General features: G+C 36.1%; 1 protein-coding gene across 4 annotated transcripts in view; it reads right to left on the bottom strand.

Annotated features, from left to right (window-relative positions):
- The window catches only part of CCDC102B (coiled-coil domain containing 102B), a 281568-nt gene extending 273651 nt beyond the window's left edge, over positions 1–7917 (bottom strand). For 2 of the 4 annotated variants that reach the window (XR_011441604.1, XM_070275826.1), the window contains exon 1: positions 7682–7886. Coding sequence is in view for 2 of the 4 variants with exons in the window: in XM_070275826.1 (XP_070131927.1) it covers positions 7682–7752 (71 nt within the window). In the remaining 2 variants the exon portion in view is untranslated. Of the gene's footprint in view, positions 1–7681 lie in introns of all 4 variants that reach the window. The other 2 variants (XR_011441603.1, XM_023647965.2) reach the window with 2 other exon arrangements.
- Positions 7918–16808: the final 8891 nt, after the last annotated feature.

Raw genomic sequence — 16808 nt, 5'->3', positions numbered from 1 at the left:
TCAGAAAATCTACAGTAAATCTGTTGCTTGGGAAGGTCACTCAGACACATATATTCACTTACTACAAGGAGATAAATCTAATGCCTTCAATATGATCTCTGGTTGCTTTGAGAATGCTTTGTAATTGTTTATATTCTGGAATATTATAGCCCGTGCTATCCAATATAGTAGTCACAAGCCAGATGGAGCTGGTGAACTCTTGAAATGAGAATCATCTCAATTGAGATGTACTGTTACGTGCAAATTTGTCACAGTGTGGAACGTAAAATGTAAAATATCTCATTAATAATTTTATCTCGATTACATTTTTAAATGATAATATTTTTAATAAATTAGGTTAAGTAAAATACATTATTAAAATTAATTTCAGGGTTTTTAAAAAATTTTCAATGTAACTTTAAATTGTAAATGTTGCTTGAATTGTATTTTTATTGGATAGCTCTACTCCAGAGCATCCAAAAAATTTAAGGAGTTTTCTTTTTCATGGAGATTTCTACAGAAATAGAAAACTTTGTTTTGATTTTTTTTAAATATATTTGGTGTGTTTGGGCAATATTTCTGCCTCTATCTTTCAGAGGCTTCCTATCTATATTTCAAATTAAGATGATTACTAATAACATTATTTGCAAATATATGCTTGAGAAATGCTTTCCATTGATAGTGGAAATACGTACCAGAGTCATGCCTGCCCTTCCAATATAACTGAACAGGACATTTTCATTCTCTGCCACACGCTCACATAATGCAGAGAGGCGAGGCTGCAATAGCCACAGCAAAATAAAATAGACATCATTGAACACATTGGACATGACTGTCCTCTCCCTCCTGCTTAATCAATTTATCAAGAAATTGATTATCAAAGTAATCAAGAAGTTGCTTAATCAACTTCTCTCCTAGAGCATTCTTATCAGCAAATGGGCATGCTGTAGACAATACCTTCAACCGTAGAAAAAATTGTCTTGATCACCATCCCATTTCTCTGGCATTTTTTATAATGAAAATCTTTAAGAGATATTTCCACTCATCCCGTTCTCTCTTGGACTCAATCAGTATTCAAGCTTAGATCTCCACAAAAACAATGAATGACTACTCCAGACAGTCAATGACTACTACCTTGCTAAATCTAATTAACGGTTAATTCCAGGTTTCAAATTCTTGTCTTCCTTGACCAATCAGTAGCATTTTATTATCATTGACTGCTCTATCTTTCTGGAATCACTCATTTATTTGCCTTCCAAGAGACTCCTCTCTCATGGTTCTCCCTCCTACCTTGCTGATGCTGCTTCTCATTCTGTTTCAATGGGTTCATCTTGCCTCACACCTTTGATGTGGAAGTGCTCCAGCTCAGAGTCGTCACACCTCTTCTCTTCCCCAGTGGTAATAGCTGTAGCTGAATGCATCCACTCCTTTGCCTATAAATCCACGTATTTGCTGAGGCTTGCCAAAATTATTTCTGCATTCTAAGATCTTCCTTTAACTCTGGACTCATGTATCCAGCTGCGAACTTAACATCACCACTTCAATATTTAATTGGCATCTCAAATTTCACATGTTCAAAAAAACAAATTCTTGAACACTACCCACATCCCTCCACCTAAACAACTCCCCCCACTGTCTTCCCTTGATCAATAAATGGATATTTCATTTTTCCAATTTCTCAGGTCAAGCCTAGAGAAAATCTTTGATTCCTCTTTTTTTTCACACTGCACGTTATAGTTTTTGGAAAATTCTGTCAGGGGAATGTGAAATATATCCATCATCTCACCAACTTCATCTCTAGTACCTACTTCAAACCACCTCTCTCTTGCCTGGAGGGCTGTATTTAACGGGTCTCCCTGGTTCTATCGTTTCCCTACTCCAACGAGTTCTCCACAATACAGCCAGAGTTATCCTGTTAAAACTCAACTTATTATGTCACTTCCATGATCAAAACACTTAAATAGCTTCCCATCAGTCTCAGAATAAAAGAAAAAGTTAAGACTGTGCCCTACGAGGTTCTCATGATCTGGGCACACATTACTTCCCCAAACTCTTTGCCAAGATCCAAGATTTCTGGACCTGAGGTTCACACAATTGGGGTATGAGGAGGCCTTTTTTAAGTAAAAGATTATCTTGAAACTTAAACTAGATTAGCTTCAAAGCAGAACTACCTCTGCCTTGCTCACTTGCTGCAACTGCTGGCCTTCTGGCCATTCCTTGAATAGACAACACTCTCCTGACTAGAGACTTCGGTGTTTATTTTCTCCGCCTGTAGCTTTTTCCCCTAAGATTCCTCATGGTAGATTCTTTACTTCATTCACCTTGGCAGTTGGGCATTCTCTGATTATACCAGAAGGAACACATTCTCCAGCCCCTCCTGGAGTGACTTTTTGTTTTCTTCAAGCTCTTATCATCACTTAATATACAATTACATAGAATTTGTGGATTCTATTGATTCACCAGCTAGAATAGATGCTTGATGAAAGCAGGAGATTTTTAGTTTTGTTCACACCTCTATTTCCATTGCTAGAACAGTGTCTGAGACACAGTAGACATCCACTGCTGAACGAATAAACTTGTGAGAAAATAGTGATTTAGAACTACTATTTTTCTCTCAAAACACAGGTGTTACAAGTTTTACTAAATAAGTCAGACTCCTCTGAAGAAGGATGCTGAAAGACTTTTGAAAATTGGATGCTGATAGACTTTTAAAATTATCCTAGAATAAGTTTTCAGTGAGCTTAACTTCCATTTTAATTGTGATCAGGAAATTAATTCTCCCATATGCCTTTAATTATATACACACACACTTATAGTAAATATCTATATCTACAAAAGACATATATTTACGCTTACTTAGCCAAGAGTCTTTTTGAAATAGTGTGGAAAGTGGATGGGGGATTATAGAGGAAAAGCCATGTATATCCCTTCTACAAGAGAACCAAGAGGTTGCACAAGACTGGGAAGTTAAGAAAGAGAAGGAATGAAGGAATACATAACAGAAGTTATTTATATTTCAGATACTGTTTCTGACGAACGTCTGTGTTTCTGGATTGTGTAATTTTCATTAATTTATATAGATGAACACTCTACTCAGTAATACGACTTCTACGAACGAGTAGACAATGACTACCCACCTCAAGTGAATACATTACTGTTAAGATCTGGGAGCAGAAATTTGCTGTCAACCAGGTTTAGGTCCTGGCCTTCCATGAGAAGTCTACAGCCAAGGTGTAGATGCTTAGAACTGCTTAGAACTCCATGAATACTGGAATGTCTCTCACCAGTCTGCAGTATTAGATCAAATTTATTTTACTCCCACATCAAAAGTTTAGATTCTTATAGCATCAACATCTTTGGAGTCCATTTATAATATGCCATAATCACCATCGTCAATGTTTTCAATCCACACAATCATACATTTTATGAGTTAAGCTTCGTCACTAAAAAAACAGAACAGAGAAGCCTGGGCAGCGTCAGAGAATGGGATGAGAGAAACTCTAAGTAGCCTGGCTTTGACCCAACTCAGTCCCGCTGTTGAGTATGCTCACAAGAAGGTTCTGAATTAAAGACGAAATAAAGCATGTCTGAACCCCTAGAAAATCCCTGAAATTACTCTAGCTCCTAACCAGGAATAGTTTACAAATAGAACTTTCCATAATGACTAAGGATTTCCACGTCTCCCTCTCCTCTCCTTTGCTAACAAGTATTGTCATCCCACTGAGTGCTTATAATTCTCACTCTTCATTTGTAAATTAGAGTTTCATCTCATCCAGAAGTTGAGCAAAGAGAAGTTAGAAATCCATGAATATGCACTGAGTAATAAAGCCATTTGATAGTTTGCAGCCATCATAAATTCAACTTTTGAAATAATGCCTTCAAAATCCTAAATTCACTAAGGGAGAGATGAAAGATTGTATAAAAAGCCCTCAAAACCATTTCCACATAAAAAGTAGTCTAGAGTTGTTTCAGGCTCTTCCTCATTGAAATATTGCCACTTCACCTTGTGTTGCATTTCTAAATGATTACTGCATCCTAGGAACATATGTTCATAAGTCAGTGACTGAAAGAATCCCTTCTCTTTTTTTTAAGCTTTAATTCTACAAATTAAAAACAGGCATAATGATAAGACGCCATTTGTAAGTTCTGCAATGAACATATGTTTTCTACTCAATACTAAGAATATCTCTGACTTCAGTTACCAAAAAACAGAATACTTCCAAGAGAAGTTTAACATCAAATATATTTTTACCTTTGCTTCACATAACAGCAATTCTTAGCAAATATCATTGAATATAAATCATCCAGATAATATTTAAATATATAATAATATTATTAATCCTCTTCAAAGCTATGACTTCATGGAATGGCCTTGAGCACAAACTCTCTTCTCTTTGACGGGCTGATTTCCTCCAAGAAAATACCCAGATCCCCGCTCCTCCTTTTTTTTTGGTGAGGAGGATTGGCCCTGAGCTAGCATCTGTTGCCAATCTTCCTTTGTTTGCTTAGGGAAGATTGTCGCTGAGCTAATGTCATGCCAATCTTCCTCTATTTTGTATGTGAGATGCTGCCACAGCATGTTTTGATAAGTGATGTGTACCATCTATCCACGGAATCCAGACCTGAGAACCCTGGGCCACCGAAGCAGAGCATGTAAACTCAACCATTACACCACTGGGCCAGCCTGCTAGTTCTCCTTTTCACAATAGGTCAGGGCACTGGGTAAACAAAGGCCCTCCAGGGAATAAAATCTTGGAATACAGCCTAGACCTGTTTAATTAAAATAAAATGCCATAAGGTCTGTGACCAAAGTATTAAAAATGACAAATGTAGTTATTGTTTTAGTAGTGATAAATTTAAAATGATGAATCTTTAAATTTCAACTATCCTCATCTGTTTGGGTACGTGGCAAAAAGACATGACTTAAATGACAGGAAGCTTCTAAAATAATAGAAAGTTTATAATGTGAGGTAGTTTTATTTCATTGAAAACACTAAAAAATAGTAAAGAAGCAAATGAATACTATTCCAGATACTACTCTTATTCTATTTAGAGAAAATGTAAAATAATATGTTTAAGGTTTGGAAACATGGGGGGGAAAGTGTTGATAAACAGCTTCTCTTCTTTTTCCTATGGATATACTGTACTACACTTTACCTGTTAGCAACATAAATTCTATACATGCTCTTCACTCGTTGAAATAACACTTAGATGATACTTTTCTTTGATAATAACTGCCTCTCTCTGTAATTTGAAGAAGGCGTGAGCACTAAGCATTCATTCATACCACATGTCAAGAGGAAACAAAGCAAAGTCAGTATGTTCCTAACAGAATTTCCAGTCACCACACATATTTCATTTGTGAATAAATAAGATTTGATGAAAATCAGTGATGAAATTTCCTCTGAGAAATCAAAAAACATCTTCTTGGACTATAACATTGAAGAAAATAAGAGAGAGAGGAAAGCATAAGGGTTGAATATGAGAACAGCCAATTTAAATGTAAAGACTGCTTATTTTCAGTACCAATTTCTTCATTTTATTCCCAAAGGAAAGAGTGGGCACCTGAGAGAATTGTGATTCGCTTGGACTTACAGATTTTGGAATTGATCTCTGGCTTGTCTCACCGCCTCCTCCCTGAACTCTGATACCCCCACGCCTATTCCAAACCATCCTGCTTAACTTCTGCCAGATTTACATTCCTAAAATACCAGTGCAGCATACTGGAAATAGCTCTGGAGCCAGAAAGACATGGTTTGGAATCCTAGCTGCAGCACTTACTATGTCTGTGGCTTTAAAGAATCATTTAAGATTTTTAAATGTCAGATTCCTTCATGTGTAAAATGAAGACAATATGTAAAATGAAGTTCATTTTATTGCACAGGTTTCAAAATTTTAGATATGTGTGCAAATTATCTTGCATATAGGAAACATGATTATATGTTGGCAGTATGGTGACGATGAAGAAGAAGGGAACAAATGCTCCATCTCTTCAGAAACGTGCAGTTACCCCCGTTGTATAACATGTAAGGACAAAATTTGTGTGAATTTTAAGACCTCAAAACCGTTTGTCCAACTGCTTCTACAAAGTAGAATAGTCCTTTTGCTTTTCAGCAACTATTCAAGTTCCACTGGTTTTTCAAGATTCAGCTCAGGAAGTTGGATTTTTCTTTCAAGATTTCTCTCAAATCTTCCAAAAACGGAATTTTTGAAGGTTTTGGCATTATGGCAGAATTCAGTTGACCTTGCAATATCAACATAGGAGATAGGCTACTTCTTCGAATAGAAGTGACCTGAGGTCATTTTTCAATTCCAAAAAATTACTGCCATTATGTCTGTGGCTCTCCTACTTAGACGGAACCCTCATAAATTTCAAAGCCACACCCATAGTGAGACACCAAGAAGCTTTGTCTCAGAGATTAAGCAATTACTGAATCCAATGAAAACATGAAAACGTATGAAGAATGCAGAAGAAAGACCATTAAATGATCCGTTATTTCACAATAAAATTGTTAATGTTTTGAGTAAAAGCAATTCACATAAAGAATTTTTCTAAATATCATTCAAATAGATTTATTGATATTTTAAATCAATATTGCCAAACCACAAAAAACTTAAACAAATATTGTATCAGTAGATTTTCAAGATTCCTTTCTAATCTAATGCTTATAAGAATGGATAAAAGTCTGAATTCAAGAATAATTAATGTATATGTGGAGATACTTGACAATAAAATCATTAACAACAAAACATTTAATCAAAAGTTGTAACGACATCCTATCCCACAAAATCATTAGCAAAAGTGTATTCATCTAATTTTAGAAAATGTAAAGACCAGTGTTGATGTAAATGAGAACATCAAGAAATATCATTGTGTATTTCAATGCCATATGTTACTTATATTCTTCTAATTATATTAAGAACATCTTCCTTACATTTTCATTTAATAGACCTAATCACTCAACATTCATTTTGTAATTTATCCCTGCAGGAAACATAAGCAAACACTTCCCAATGTTTTCCAGAGATCTTTTTTCCTTCAGTTCTGTAATTACTTCCTATATAGTTAAACATCCATGTCCTTTGTATCACGTACAGGATTTTATTATTTTATTCTATGTCACTATCTCCTCCACACCACCCAGGTAACTCATACAAAGAAATCAAAATTCATGTTAAGTTTGAAGTATACTTTCTATTAACAATGACAGGAATTCAGCATGAGGACTAGCAGAATGACAAGAACTCTAAATGTATGAAGCATAAACATGAGGGTTTGTGAAACAATTTTACTCTTTTTTACTCTAAGAATATACCTTACATCAAACATATTGACTAACTCACACTCATTTGGAACTTCAAAACAAGGTTTTAATATTAACATATTATATCACTGTCTAAATTTAGAGTTGAAATTCTTACCTGAGTTTTGTTTAGTATACAGTTATTTTTTAAAGACAGGACATGTATGACAAGCTGTCAGGATAAATAATACCAACAGTGGGAAAATGGCAGAGGGAGGGAAGAAATCAAGTCCACTTTAAGAAGATCCGAGTCCCTCTGTTTCCCAGACCTACAGTAGTTTTGCTCTGCATTTTATAAGCAACTGTCTCTCTCTTTGCTCCGAGAACAGCACATGCTCTGCCTCAGCAGGAAAATATAAAAACTAACTAGAAAACCACAAGGTTATTAAGCATCTTACCCTTTGGGCTTGCTGGGCTGCTCGAGCGGCTCAGTGTTACAGACACGTGTAAACAACAGAATTTCCTGCATCCTTTTCTCATCTGTATAGCTCTGGGGTCCTGGCCAACAGGATTATTTCCAGCATTAAGGCCACTCCACACTAACTCAAAAAAGATTCCCATTGGTTGTGAAGTTTTATCAAAACCAATCTCACAACAGCCTCTGTGGATCACAAGTGAGCTAACCAAAATAAAATCATGTGAGCATTCCCTAAGCATGGGGGTCCAACACTTTCCGTGCAACCCATTTGAAACTATGTACTGTGAGTGGAAAAGGAAGAAAACACACAACCCTTCATCTACAAATTTGTTTAATGTTTAATAACAATAGGTGTGACTTGCAATAGTAATAGAAAAAATAAAATGGCAACGCAAAAGAAAAAAGTACTAATAAAGTATCTATCTGCCAAAAACTAAAGGGAGATCATACTACAGATCACAGGAACAAAAGGGACTATCACGGGTCCAAACTGATTCTCATTAGATTGCCGATAAAAAAGAAAAAAAAAATCATACTTAATAAAATATTTGAGTATACAAATCATGATATAAAACTGTATGTCAAAACCTTTGATTTCAGTCACGTTGGCAGGAATTGAGAGCTGCGGTCTCCAGGGAACCCAGCGAGAGCTCTCCGGCCCGTTTCTCTGGGGGGAAAAACACAGAGTGACTTTCCAGTGATGTGACACAGCTGTCAGGAAGTGTTCTGATGAAGGGGTGATGGCAGATCACACGAAAGAGAGCTTCTCTGCCTGAAACTAACCCTGAATGCCCCCCAAAAAAGAGGAGAAGGCAGAAGAAACACAGTCACTATATTCCTTATAAATAGCATGAAAAAAGCATTTGAAGTCAGGGAGTTAATGTCTTCAAACTGTGTTATTCTTCTTCCCTTTTAATTTGGAGGATTATTCTTAGCTGAATAACATGTCCCTCATTTATTTCTACTTAACAATATCCTTTCCTCCTTACTTCCTGATACAACGGAGAGGGTCGTCATTCTCCCGTGGAAAGTGAACTAACCTTTTGAGGTTTCATTTCCACCTGTCTTTTCAGGACACGTGCTCAGTCACCATTCTCTCTTCGAACTCTCCCTTTTGTCTAGATTTTCCGATGATATTTTAAACACGATAAATTCCTCAGCCAATTTCACCTGCGCCAATGAATTTCACTTTCAATTCAATGGTTTTCACTTGTAGGTACCATGTTCCTCTCCTTCATGGTAAGATGATTGAAAGGGCTCTCTCCAGCCAAGAACCCGATTTAATCTGCCATCTACTCCCTGTAATGCACCAAAGTGACTGTCTCTGGAAACACACACACACAAGCACATTTTGCTTTTTTAAAGTTTATAAACTCCTCTCAACCCTCATTCTACTTATCATCTATGCAGCCTTTGACGCTGTTCATAAACCCACTGGCGTTAAGACTCTCTTCTCATATCTTAGCACGACACTCTCCTGGTCTTCCTCTTGACTACTCTTGCTGCCTTTTCCACTGTCCTTGGTGGTGCCTCTTTTCCCTCCCATCCCTCCATGTACACCAGGTATACTCTCACATAAATCTATTTTATCTCAGGAAAATGTCACCCATTCTCATGGTTTCAATTATCACCTCTTTTTTCAGGTGACTCTCAATCATCTTCTGAGTCTCTAACAGTACATGCATCAGCACACTGTATCCTGCCACTAGAAAATACCACAAATCTATCATTAAAGTATTTAAAACTGAAATTATCATCTCTCCATGGACTTGCTGTGTTGTTTATCTCAATAATGCCAATCAGTCTTACAGTTTGCTGAAGAAAAATCCCGGAGGTCATCCTTAATTCCTTTTCTATTCTACGTCCAATCTAGCATGACTTCCTTTTGATTTTACTTCAATTATCTGCCCAGTCTTCTCTCCTCCCACTGCCACTATCCTCGTTCAGGCAACTGTCATCATCTGTCTGGATAACTCCAGGGTTTTCCTAAATTATCTACCTGCCCCAAACTTGTTCCTCTCCAACCTTAGCACGAATTACAGTGGTCCATTTCCAGTACTCACGCTACTTGAAATCTCTGAAGATTTTTAACTCTCTTATCAAATCTCTTCTTCGCAATACATTTGCCAGAATGCAACTTTTCTGGATAATTTTTTTCTGTCTTGTCGGCCATTTCATGTCCTTATTCCTTTCTTTATTATTTTCTCTCTTTTCAGGGTGGAATATCTCCAATGGACTATGGCTGGCCCTATTCTCGCTCCGCGTCTTCAGTCAGGGTGCTCACATTTATATTTTTGGCTCCTTTCACTATACACATTGCTACAGATTGAGTTGTGTCCTCCAAAAAGATGTGTTGAAGTCTTAACCCCTGCTACCTGTGAATGAGTCTTTATTTGGAAATAGAGTCTTTACAAATGTAATCAGGTTTAAGAGGAGGTCATACTGGATTAGGGTGGCCCTTAATCCAATGATTGATGTCCTTATAAAAAGGGAAATTTAGATACAGACACACAGGGGAGAACACTATGAGAAGACAGAGGCACAGATTGGAGTGATGCACCTACAAGCCAAGGACTGCTGGCAACCACCAGAATCTAGTGAGAGTCCGGGAAGGATTCTCCCCTAGAGTCTTCAGAGAGAAAGTATTGCCTTGCCGATACCTTGATTTTGGACTTCAGCCTCCAGACAAATATCGATTGTTTTAAGCCACAAAGTTTACAGTAATTTGTTATGGCAGCCCCAGCAAATACACTAATGCACATGTAATTCCCAAATATATATGGCCAACCCATAGGAGTTTTTCAGTCTTCAGATTTGTATTTCTAACAGTCTAATGAGAATATCCACTAGCAGTCATTCAAATTACTCAGTAATCTCCAAACACCAAATCTTTTATGTTTCTTCCAAAATATCTACTATATTTTATATTCTCAATCTTCAATAACGATACTACCATCCATCCAGCTAGAAACTTATTTATCATTTCTGAATACTTACTCCTCTTCATCCTTAAAATATGTCACTTTTAAAGTACAATCTGAAAGAATTGTCCATATTTGTCTCCACGTCAATACCTTCCATCTTTTTAAAACCCACGCTAATCAGATTTTTGTTTCTCCACATCAATTTTTTACTGGCAAGTTTATAAATTACTAATCAGCAAAATCTGGCTATATGTAGAGGGCACTGTCTCACTTGAAGCTTTGTCAAATGAAGGCTCTTTTCTCCCACACAAACCTGCTTCCCTAGAGGTAAGAAAGTGGAGTAGGTGTCCTGCTTTGTCCTCATTGCCAAGTCTGGCTCAAAAATGCTTTGTTGTTGATAGCATGGAACCTGCTAGCGTCATGGAAACAAAGTTATCCAGTGTCAGGGCTGGCTCAGTGGCATAAGGATTAAGTTTATGAGCTCCACTTCAGCAGCCCAGAGTTCGTGGGTTCAGATCCTGAATGTTGACCTACACATTGCTCATCAAGCCATGCTGTGGCAGCGTCCCACATACAAAATAGAGGAAGATTGGCACAGATGTTAGTTCAGGGCCACTCTTCGTCAAGCAAAAAGAGGAAGATTTGCAAGAGATGTTAGCTCAGGGCCAACCTTCCTTACCCAAAAAACACAATAACAAACAAACAGATTACCCAGCATCTCCATCTTAGTGCAAAGGATACATTGCCATCACGGCTTATAACACACACACACATACACACACACAAAGCATGAGTGTACAAACATCTTCATTATCTTAACACTCAATATCCCATAACAAGTAATGGAAATACAAGAAAAAGAAAGGAGAAAATTCAGCTTTGGAGCTTTCATAACTTGTTGGCAAGTTCACAATATCTTAAGGCACTCAGCACTCATCAATGAGGGCTGATTTTGTGTGTCGGGGGGGGATTCCAATTTCATTCTGTATATTAGGTCCTCCCTGTGAATTCTATTTGCTCAACCAGTATCAATTTTCTGCCTGCCTCTTACAAAAATAATTTTGATTTTTGTTTGGGGAAACCATGTGGTCAGCTGAAAAAAAATAAAGCTATGTTACCAAAACTCTCATTAAAAACACACAGCTACATGGTACAATTTCACCTGTGAAACCTAAGTGAAAGCCTGGTGAGCATTTTGGGAACGTTTTGTCTTCCTGATATGGATGCCAGTCCGTTTCATTTCTTTCTTCTTCTTCCTTCCTTGAACAAGGACAGGAGGCTGCAGACGGAGAAGAATTCTTTAACTGACCATGAGGTTATGATTCAGTGGAAGCCACATTAAGAGTGGCAAAGGACCCGGGACCATGACTGGCCACATGCAGGCTTCTGGTGATGGGAGGAAAAGAGAACTTCTCTGGTTAAACCATTGTCATTAGTTTCTTCCTGTGGCCTTATTGATTAGATAGGGAGCTGCAGACCAATAGAAAGTTATGAGAGTTTTTTAACTGGAGAAACAATAGGAAATAAATATCAATCAAAACTAATTTGACTCCAAATCCTTATCAACTGGGGAGTCCAGAAGAAACCATGAAATTGAAAACTCCAGAAGCAAGTTTTCCCCAATTTTACATCTATCTCTCACCATTTCTATGAGGTTTCTCCTGATTCCCAGAGAAAGAGTTAATGATACTGTCAAAGACTGTATTTGTGTACTTATTTACATGTCTGTTTCCTCAAAGAACCGTGAATATCTTAAAGATATAATATTGTATTTGTCTTTGAATCTTTTGGAAATAAGCAGATAAATTAATGGATAAGTGAATGAAGGTATAAATGGATATTCTATGAAAGCCATTGAAGAAAACCAAAATAATGAGAGTACAAGTTGTAGAGAAAATAAATTAGAAAGATGTATCTTTAAAACACAAAATAAGTGTATGGTGATATTTAAACTTCTCCTAATACTGTTTTTTTCCTACTTTTATGGATTCAAAGAATTAATAGGGCCAATGTCACATATACGTGCCTCTCACTGACAAAGTAAGAAAAATAGAAATACTGATAAAGACAAATAGGAAAGATTTCCTGTGGACCGTAGTAACTATTTGAATTTAGCTGTACTGTTATATCTTAATTGCTGCAATTTTAGTGGCTTTAACAATATTTGTGGAATTATTCTAAAACAACATATGACTGTCTCAGCAATTGAAATTTCTTGCAAGGAAGCCAATTTTGGTTTTGATTGAAATGTACTAGGTGATTTGAAAGCACAGATTAGAAATACCTATGCATAAAACCACAGAGTATATTGTGATTGTACAAATACACCCTTCATTAGTCAGGAGAGACCAGCCAGGAGCCACCATCTTTTATTAAACTAACTTATGCCTACTCACATTCATCGGTTGCATAAACCTAAATGTCAACGTATGAGTCTTATTGCAGCATTATAGAAAATACTTTCTTCCTTCTCACTATATTAGAAATGTGAATTATGTCTCATGATGTCCAGGATTTCTTTACAAACACAACGTATGTTTTTTATGAAAATGTTTAAGGTGTAACACCAAGCTAACTTTATTTATATTTTGTCAACTGGGGGAAAAGTTAAGAAAAAATTGTAAGAAAAATAAATCTGATATACAATATAACGTCGTTAAAAAAGAAAGATCCTGGTCTCCAACAGACCTGGGTTTGAGCACCAGTGTGCTCAAAGTTATATCTCCGAGTCTCAGTTCCTTCATTTATAAAATGGATGTTATAATCTTTGGAGAAATTCTAAGGGTTAAGAGATAATGAATGCAAAGTGCCTAAGCAGTACCCAAGACTAAATAAATTAAAGCTATCATTAGAGGTAATTATTTCAAAAAGTAATTATGTCAACCTAACTGCAATGTCTACAAAATAGTTTTAAAGCAAATTTTTATATTCTGAGTAGGAACATGAAGCAAATTCGGCTTGGCCCAGTGTAACGATATGACTGATTTCATTACCTCTGTAAATGGTCGCTTTGTACTTGTGATCTTGTTCTGTCACCCAACACTTGGGCCCTGACAAGACAATTAGACATGTTACTTATGCTTATAATAAGCATATGATGAATTTATCTTTGTAAGACTTTGAACATTTAAGAACATTCCTTGAGAATATCTACCTATGAAAAAATGGCCCAGAGACAAATACTTTCTTTTCAAATAATCAGATACATTTTACATAATTAGGAATAAAAATTTAGTCATCGGATTTTGATCAAGCTCACAGCAGAAGTGAATGGTCAACTGTTCTTTCCTTGGTTAGTAATGGTGTGATGTGTTTCACTTTTTGGAAGGATTTCTCAAACTCAGCACTGTTGACATTTGGACCAAATAACTCTTTGTTATGTGGGGCTGTCTTGTGCATTGTAAGGTATTTAGCAGCGTCTCTGGCCTCTACCCACTAGTTACCAGTGGCACACTCAAGTTGTGACAACCAGAAATGTTTCAAAACATTGCCAAATATTCCATGAGGGGCAAAATCACTATCAGTTGAGATCCATTGTTAGAGTGATGGAGTAGCGGGAAGATTATGCTAAGACATGGCTTAGCTCTGCTAATAACCAGCTATCAACTATGGCCTTGCATAAGTCACTTGAATAAAGTGACTCCATCATTTTAAGCCTTATTTTCCCATATATTCAGTCACAAAGTTAGACTAGATAATCTCAAAAGCTTATCTTACTAAAATATTAGATGCCTTAACCTCTTTTTCTCTCTCTCTCACATACACACAGACACACAAATACACACACACACACCACTCTACTCATATCTTTCAAACATAGTCAGTCATATATTCTGTATGCATTAGGGTGCCAAATGCACAAAGAATGAAAACAAAAATGTTAAAAAACCCATTTCTAACACAGGGAAGCAGTCTCACAGTGCCATAATTAATTTTTCTTAGCAACATCAACTCCAGGATTACCACATACTCAAAAACAAAAAAGTTTCTTCTTGATACACCTAAATTGATAAGGCCAAGCATTGTTTTCTCTTGGAAGAACACAACCCAACATCCACAACATTGATGAAAGTGCTTTTTCCCCCTCAGGAGCTATATGAAATTACAATTTAACATGTCGACTAAACTGAGGAAAGGCAGTTCGCACAGAGAAAAATTAATTTTACTGAGTTGATTTAGAAAACACATCTCATTTCTTAATAAACTATAACCTTTGGACATCCCTTGCTATATAATCTCATTCAACATAGAACTAAGCCTCCTTGGTGGGTAACAGTTTTGATTAGTGTTAACAAATATTCTTGGTATCAGCAGTAAACTACCACTTGCTAAGGCTTATGAATAGATTTTCCTCACACATAGCGCGAGTTTCCTTCAATATTTTCAAAGTATGTTTTTTGCAAATCTATCCTTTTGGAATTCTTATAAAAAAGAATTACCTGCACCATGTGAAAGAAAAAAAATTGTTTCCTTACATTGTAGGGAGTTTCCATTTTATAGTAATACATCCCAGCTCTGAACAAAAATGCCAAAAAAATCACCAAAACAAGCAATGCTTCATAGCATAGTCTACTGTTTTAAAGAAAATATGAATTAAGTCCTAAGAGATCTGGGTTTGTTCTTGATACCGACATGTTGCCTATGTTGGACCATATACTTAACTCCACTGAAGGACAATTTGGGAAATAAAGATGTATATGTATAGAAAATTATAATTTTTCTCATCTTATATAAGGATCTCTATAAATGGTAAAACATGTTCTTTAATAAAGGAAATATCATTTATTATAATTATGAGGCATGAACTCTTAAAGTACTGTATTCAACTAGCCTTTAAATTCATTGTAACATGCATTATCATCAAAATATTAACCAGGCTTGAAGACTCTTAATAAATATTTAAAATTCAGAGTATATTTGAGATAAACCAGTGCATTTCAAGGATTAAAAATTCCTATGAGATAGAAGAAAATAATCATGATTATCAAACTACTAAATTACTAAGTATTACTTAGATTGCTAATACTATTAGATTAATACTAGATTAATAATCATGACTATCAAAATATTAGAATAGTTATAAAATTTCCTTTCTAAAAAGAGCAAAACATGCAGTTTAGTTTCACAATCAATTTTTAAACCTGTGACAACGTATTTCACAAAACTTAAATGGTGTCAGCAGATTTTAGTTTAATATAGTGGGCTCCACATGCATGTTTTCCTCTCTTCATACCCTATCTCTCACTGACATAACATAAAAGTGACGTTGTTGTTGTTCTTATTTTAAAAATAAATCTATAACAGTGCTGAAATCAAGAAAGAATGCTACAAAAGAAAGTACAAAACTCAACCTCCATTAGAGACGGCTGCCACAAGGTAAAATTCACTATTCCCAGAGTGCCTGGCAGAAAACCCACGCTCCATGAAAACCCACACTGATGGAGTATTCATCCCCGGGATCATCATGCGCTACCTGCCTGAGCACAGGGCCTGGACGTCCTGTTTCTCCTTCTCACACATGCAGCAGCTGCTTGGAAGACAGAGTCGAATGCCTAAAGAAATTACTTTTAAATCCACAAGAAAACTATTAGAAATAATCAACAACCGCAGCAAAGCTGCAGGGTACAAAATCAACATACAGAACTCAGTTGCATTTCTATACACTAATTATAAACTAGCACAAAGAGAAGTCAAGAATATAATCCCATTTACTATTGAAACAAAAAGAATCAAATATCTAGGAATAAATTTAATCAAGGAAGTAGAATAGTTATACACTGAAAACTATAAGATTATTGAAAGAAATTGAAGAATACAAAAAAATGGAAAGATATTCCATGCTCATGGATTGGAAGAATTAACATAGTTAAAATGTCTATACTACCTAAAACAATCTACAGATTCAAGGCAATCCCAATGAAATTCTTAACGGAAATAGAGTAAATAATCCTAAAATTTATGTGGAACAACAAAAGACCCTGAATAGCCAAAGCGATTCTGAGAAAAAAGAACAAAGCTGGAGGCATCACAATCCCTGACTTCAAAATATACTACAAAGCTATAGTAATCAAAACAGCACATTACTGGCAGAAAAACGGACACACAGATCAATGGAACAGAATGGAAAGTCTGTAAATAAAACCACACATCTATGGACAGCTAATCTTCAACAAGGGAGCCAAG

The sequence above is a fragment of the Equus caballus genome, chromosome 8, assembly GCF_041296265.1.
Source record: "Equus caballus isolate H_3958 breed thoroughbred chromosome 8, TB-T2T, whole genome shotgun sequence".
Lineage (NCBI taxonomy): Eukaryota > Metazoa > Chordata > Mammalia > Perissodactyla > Equidae > Equus > Equus caballus.
The sequence above is the reverse complement of the archived record's forward strand: the minus strand, read 5'-3'. Positions and strand labels throughout refer to the sequence as shown.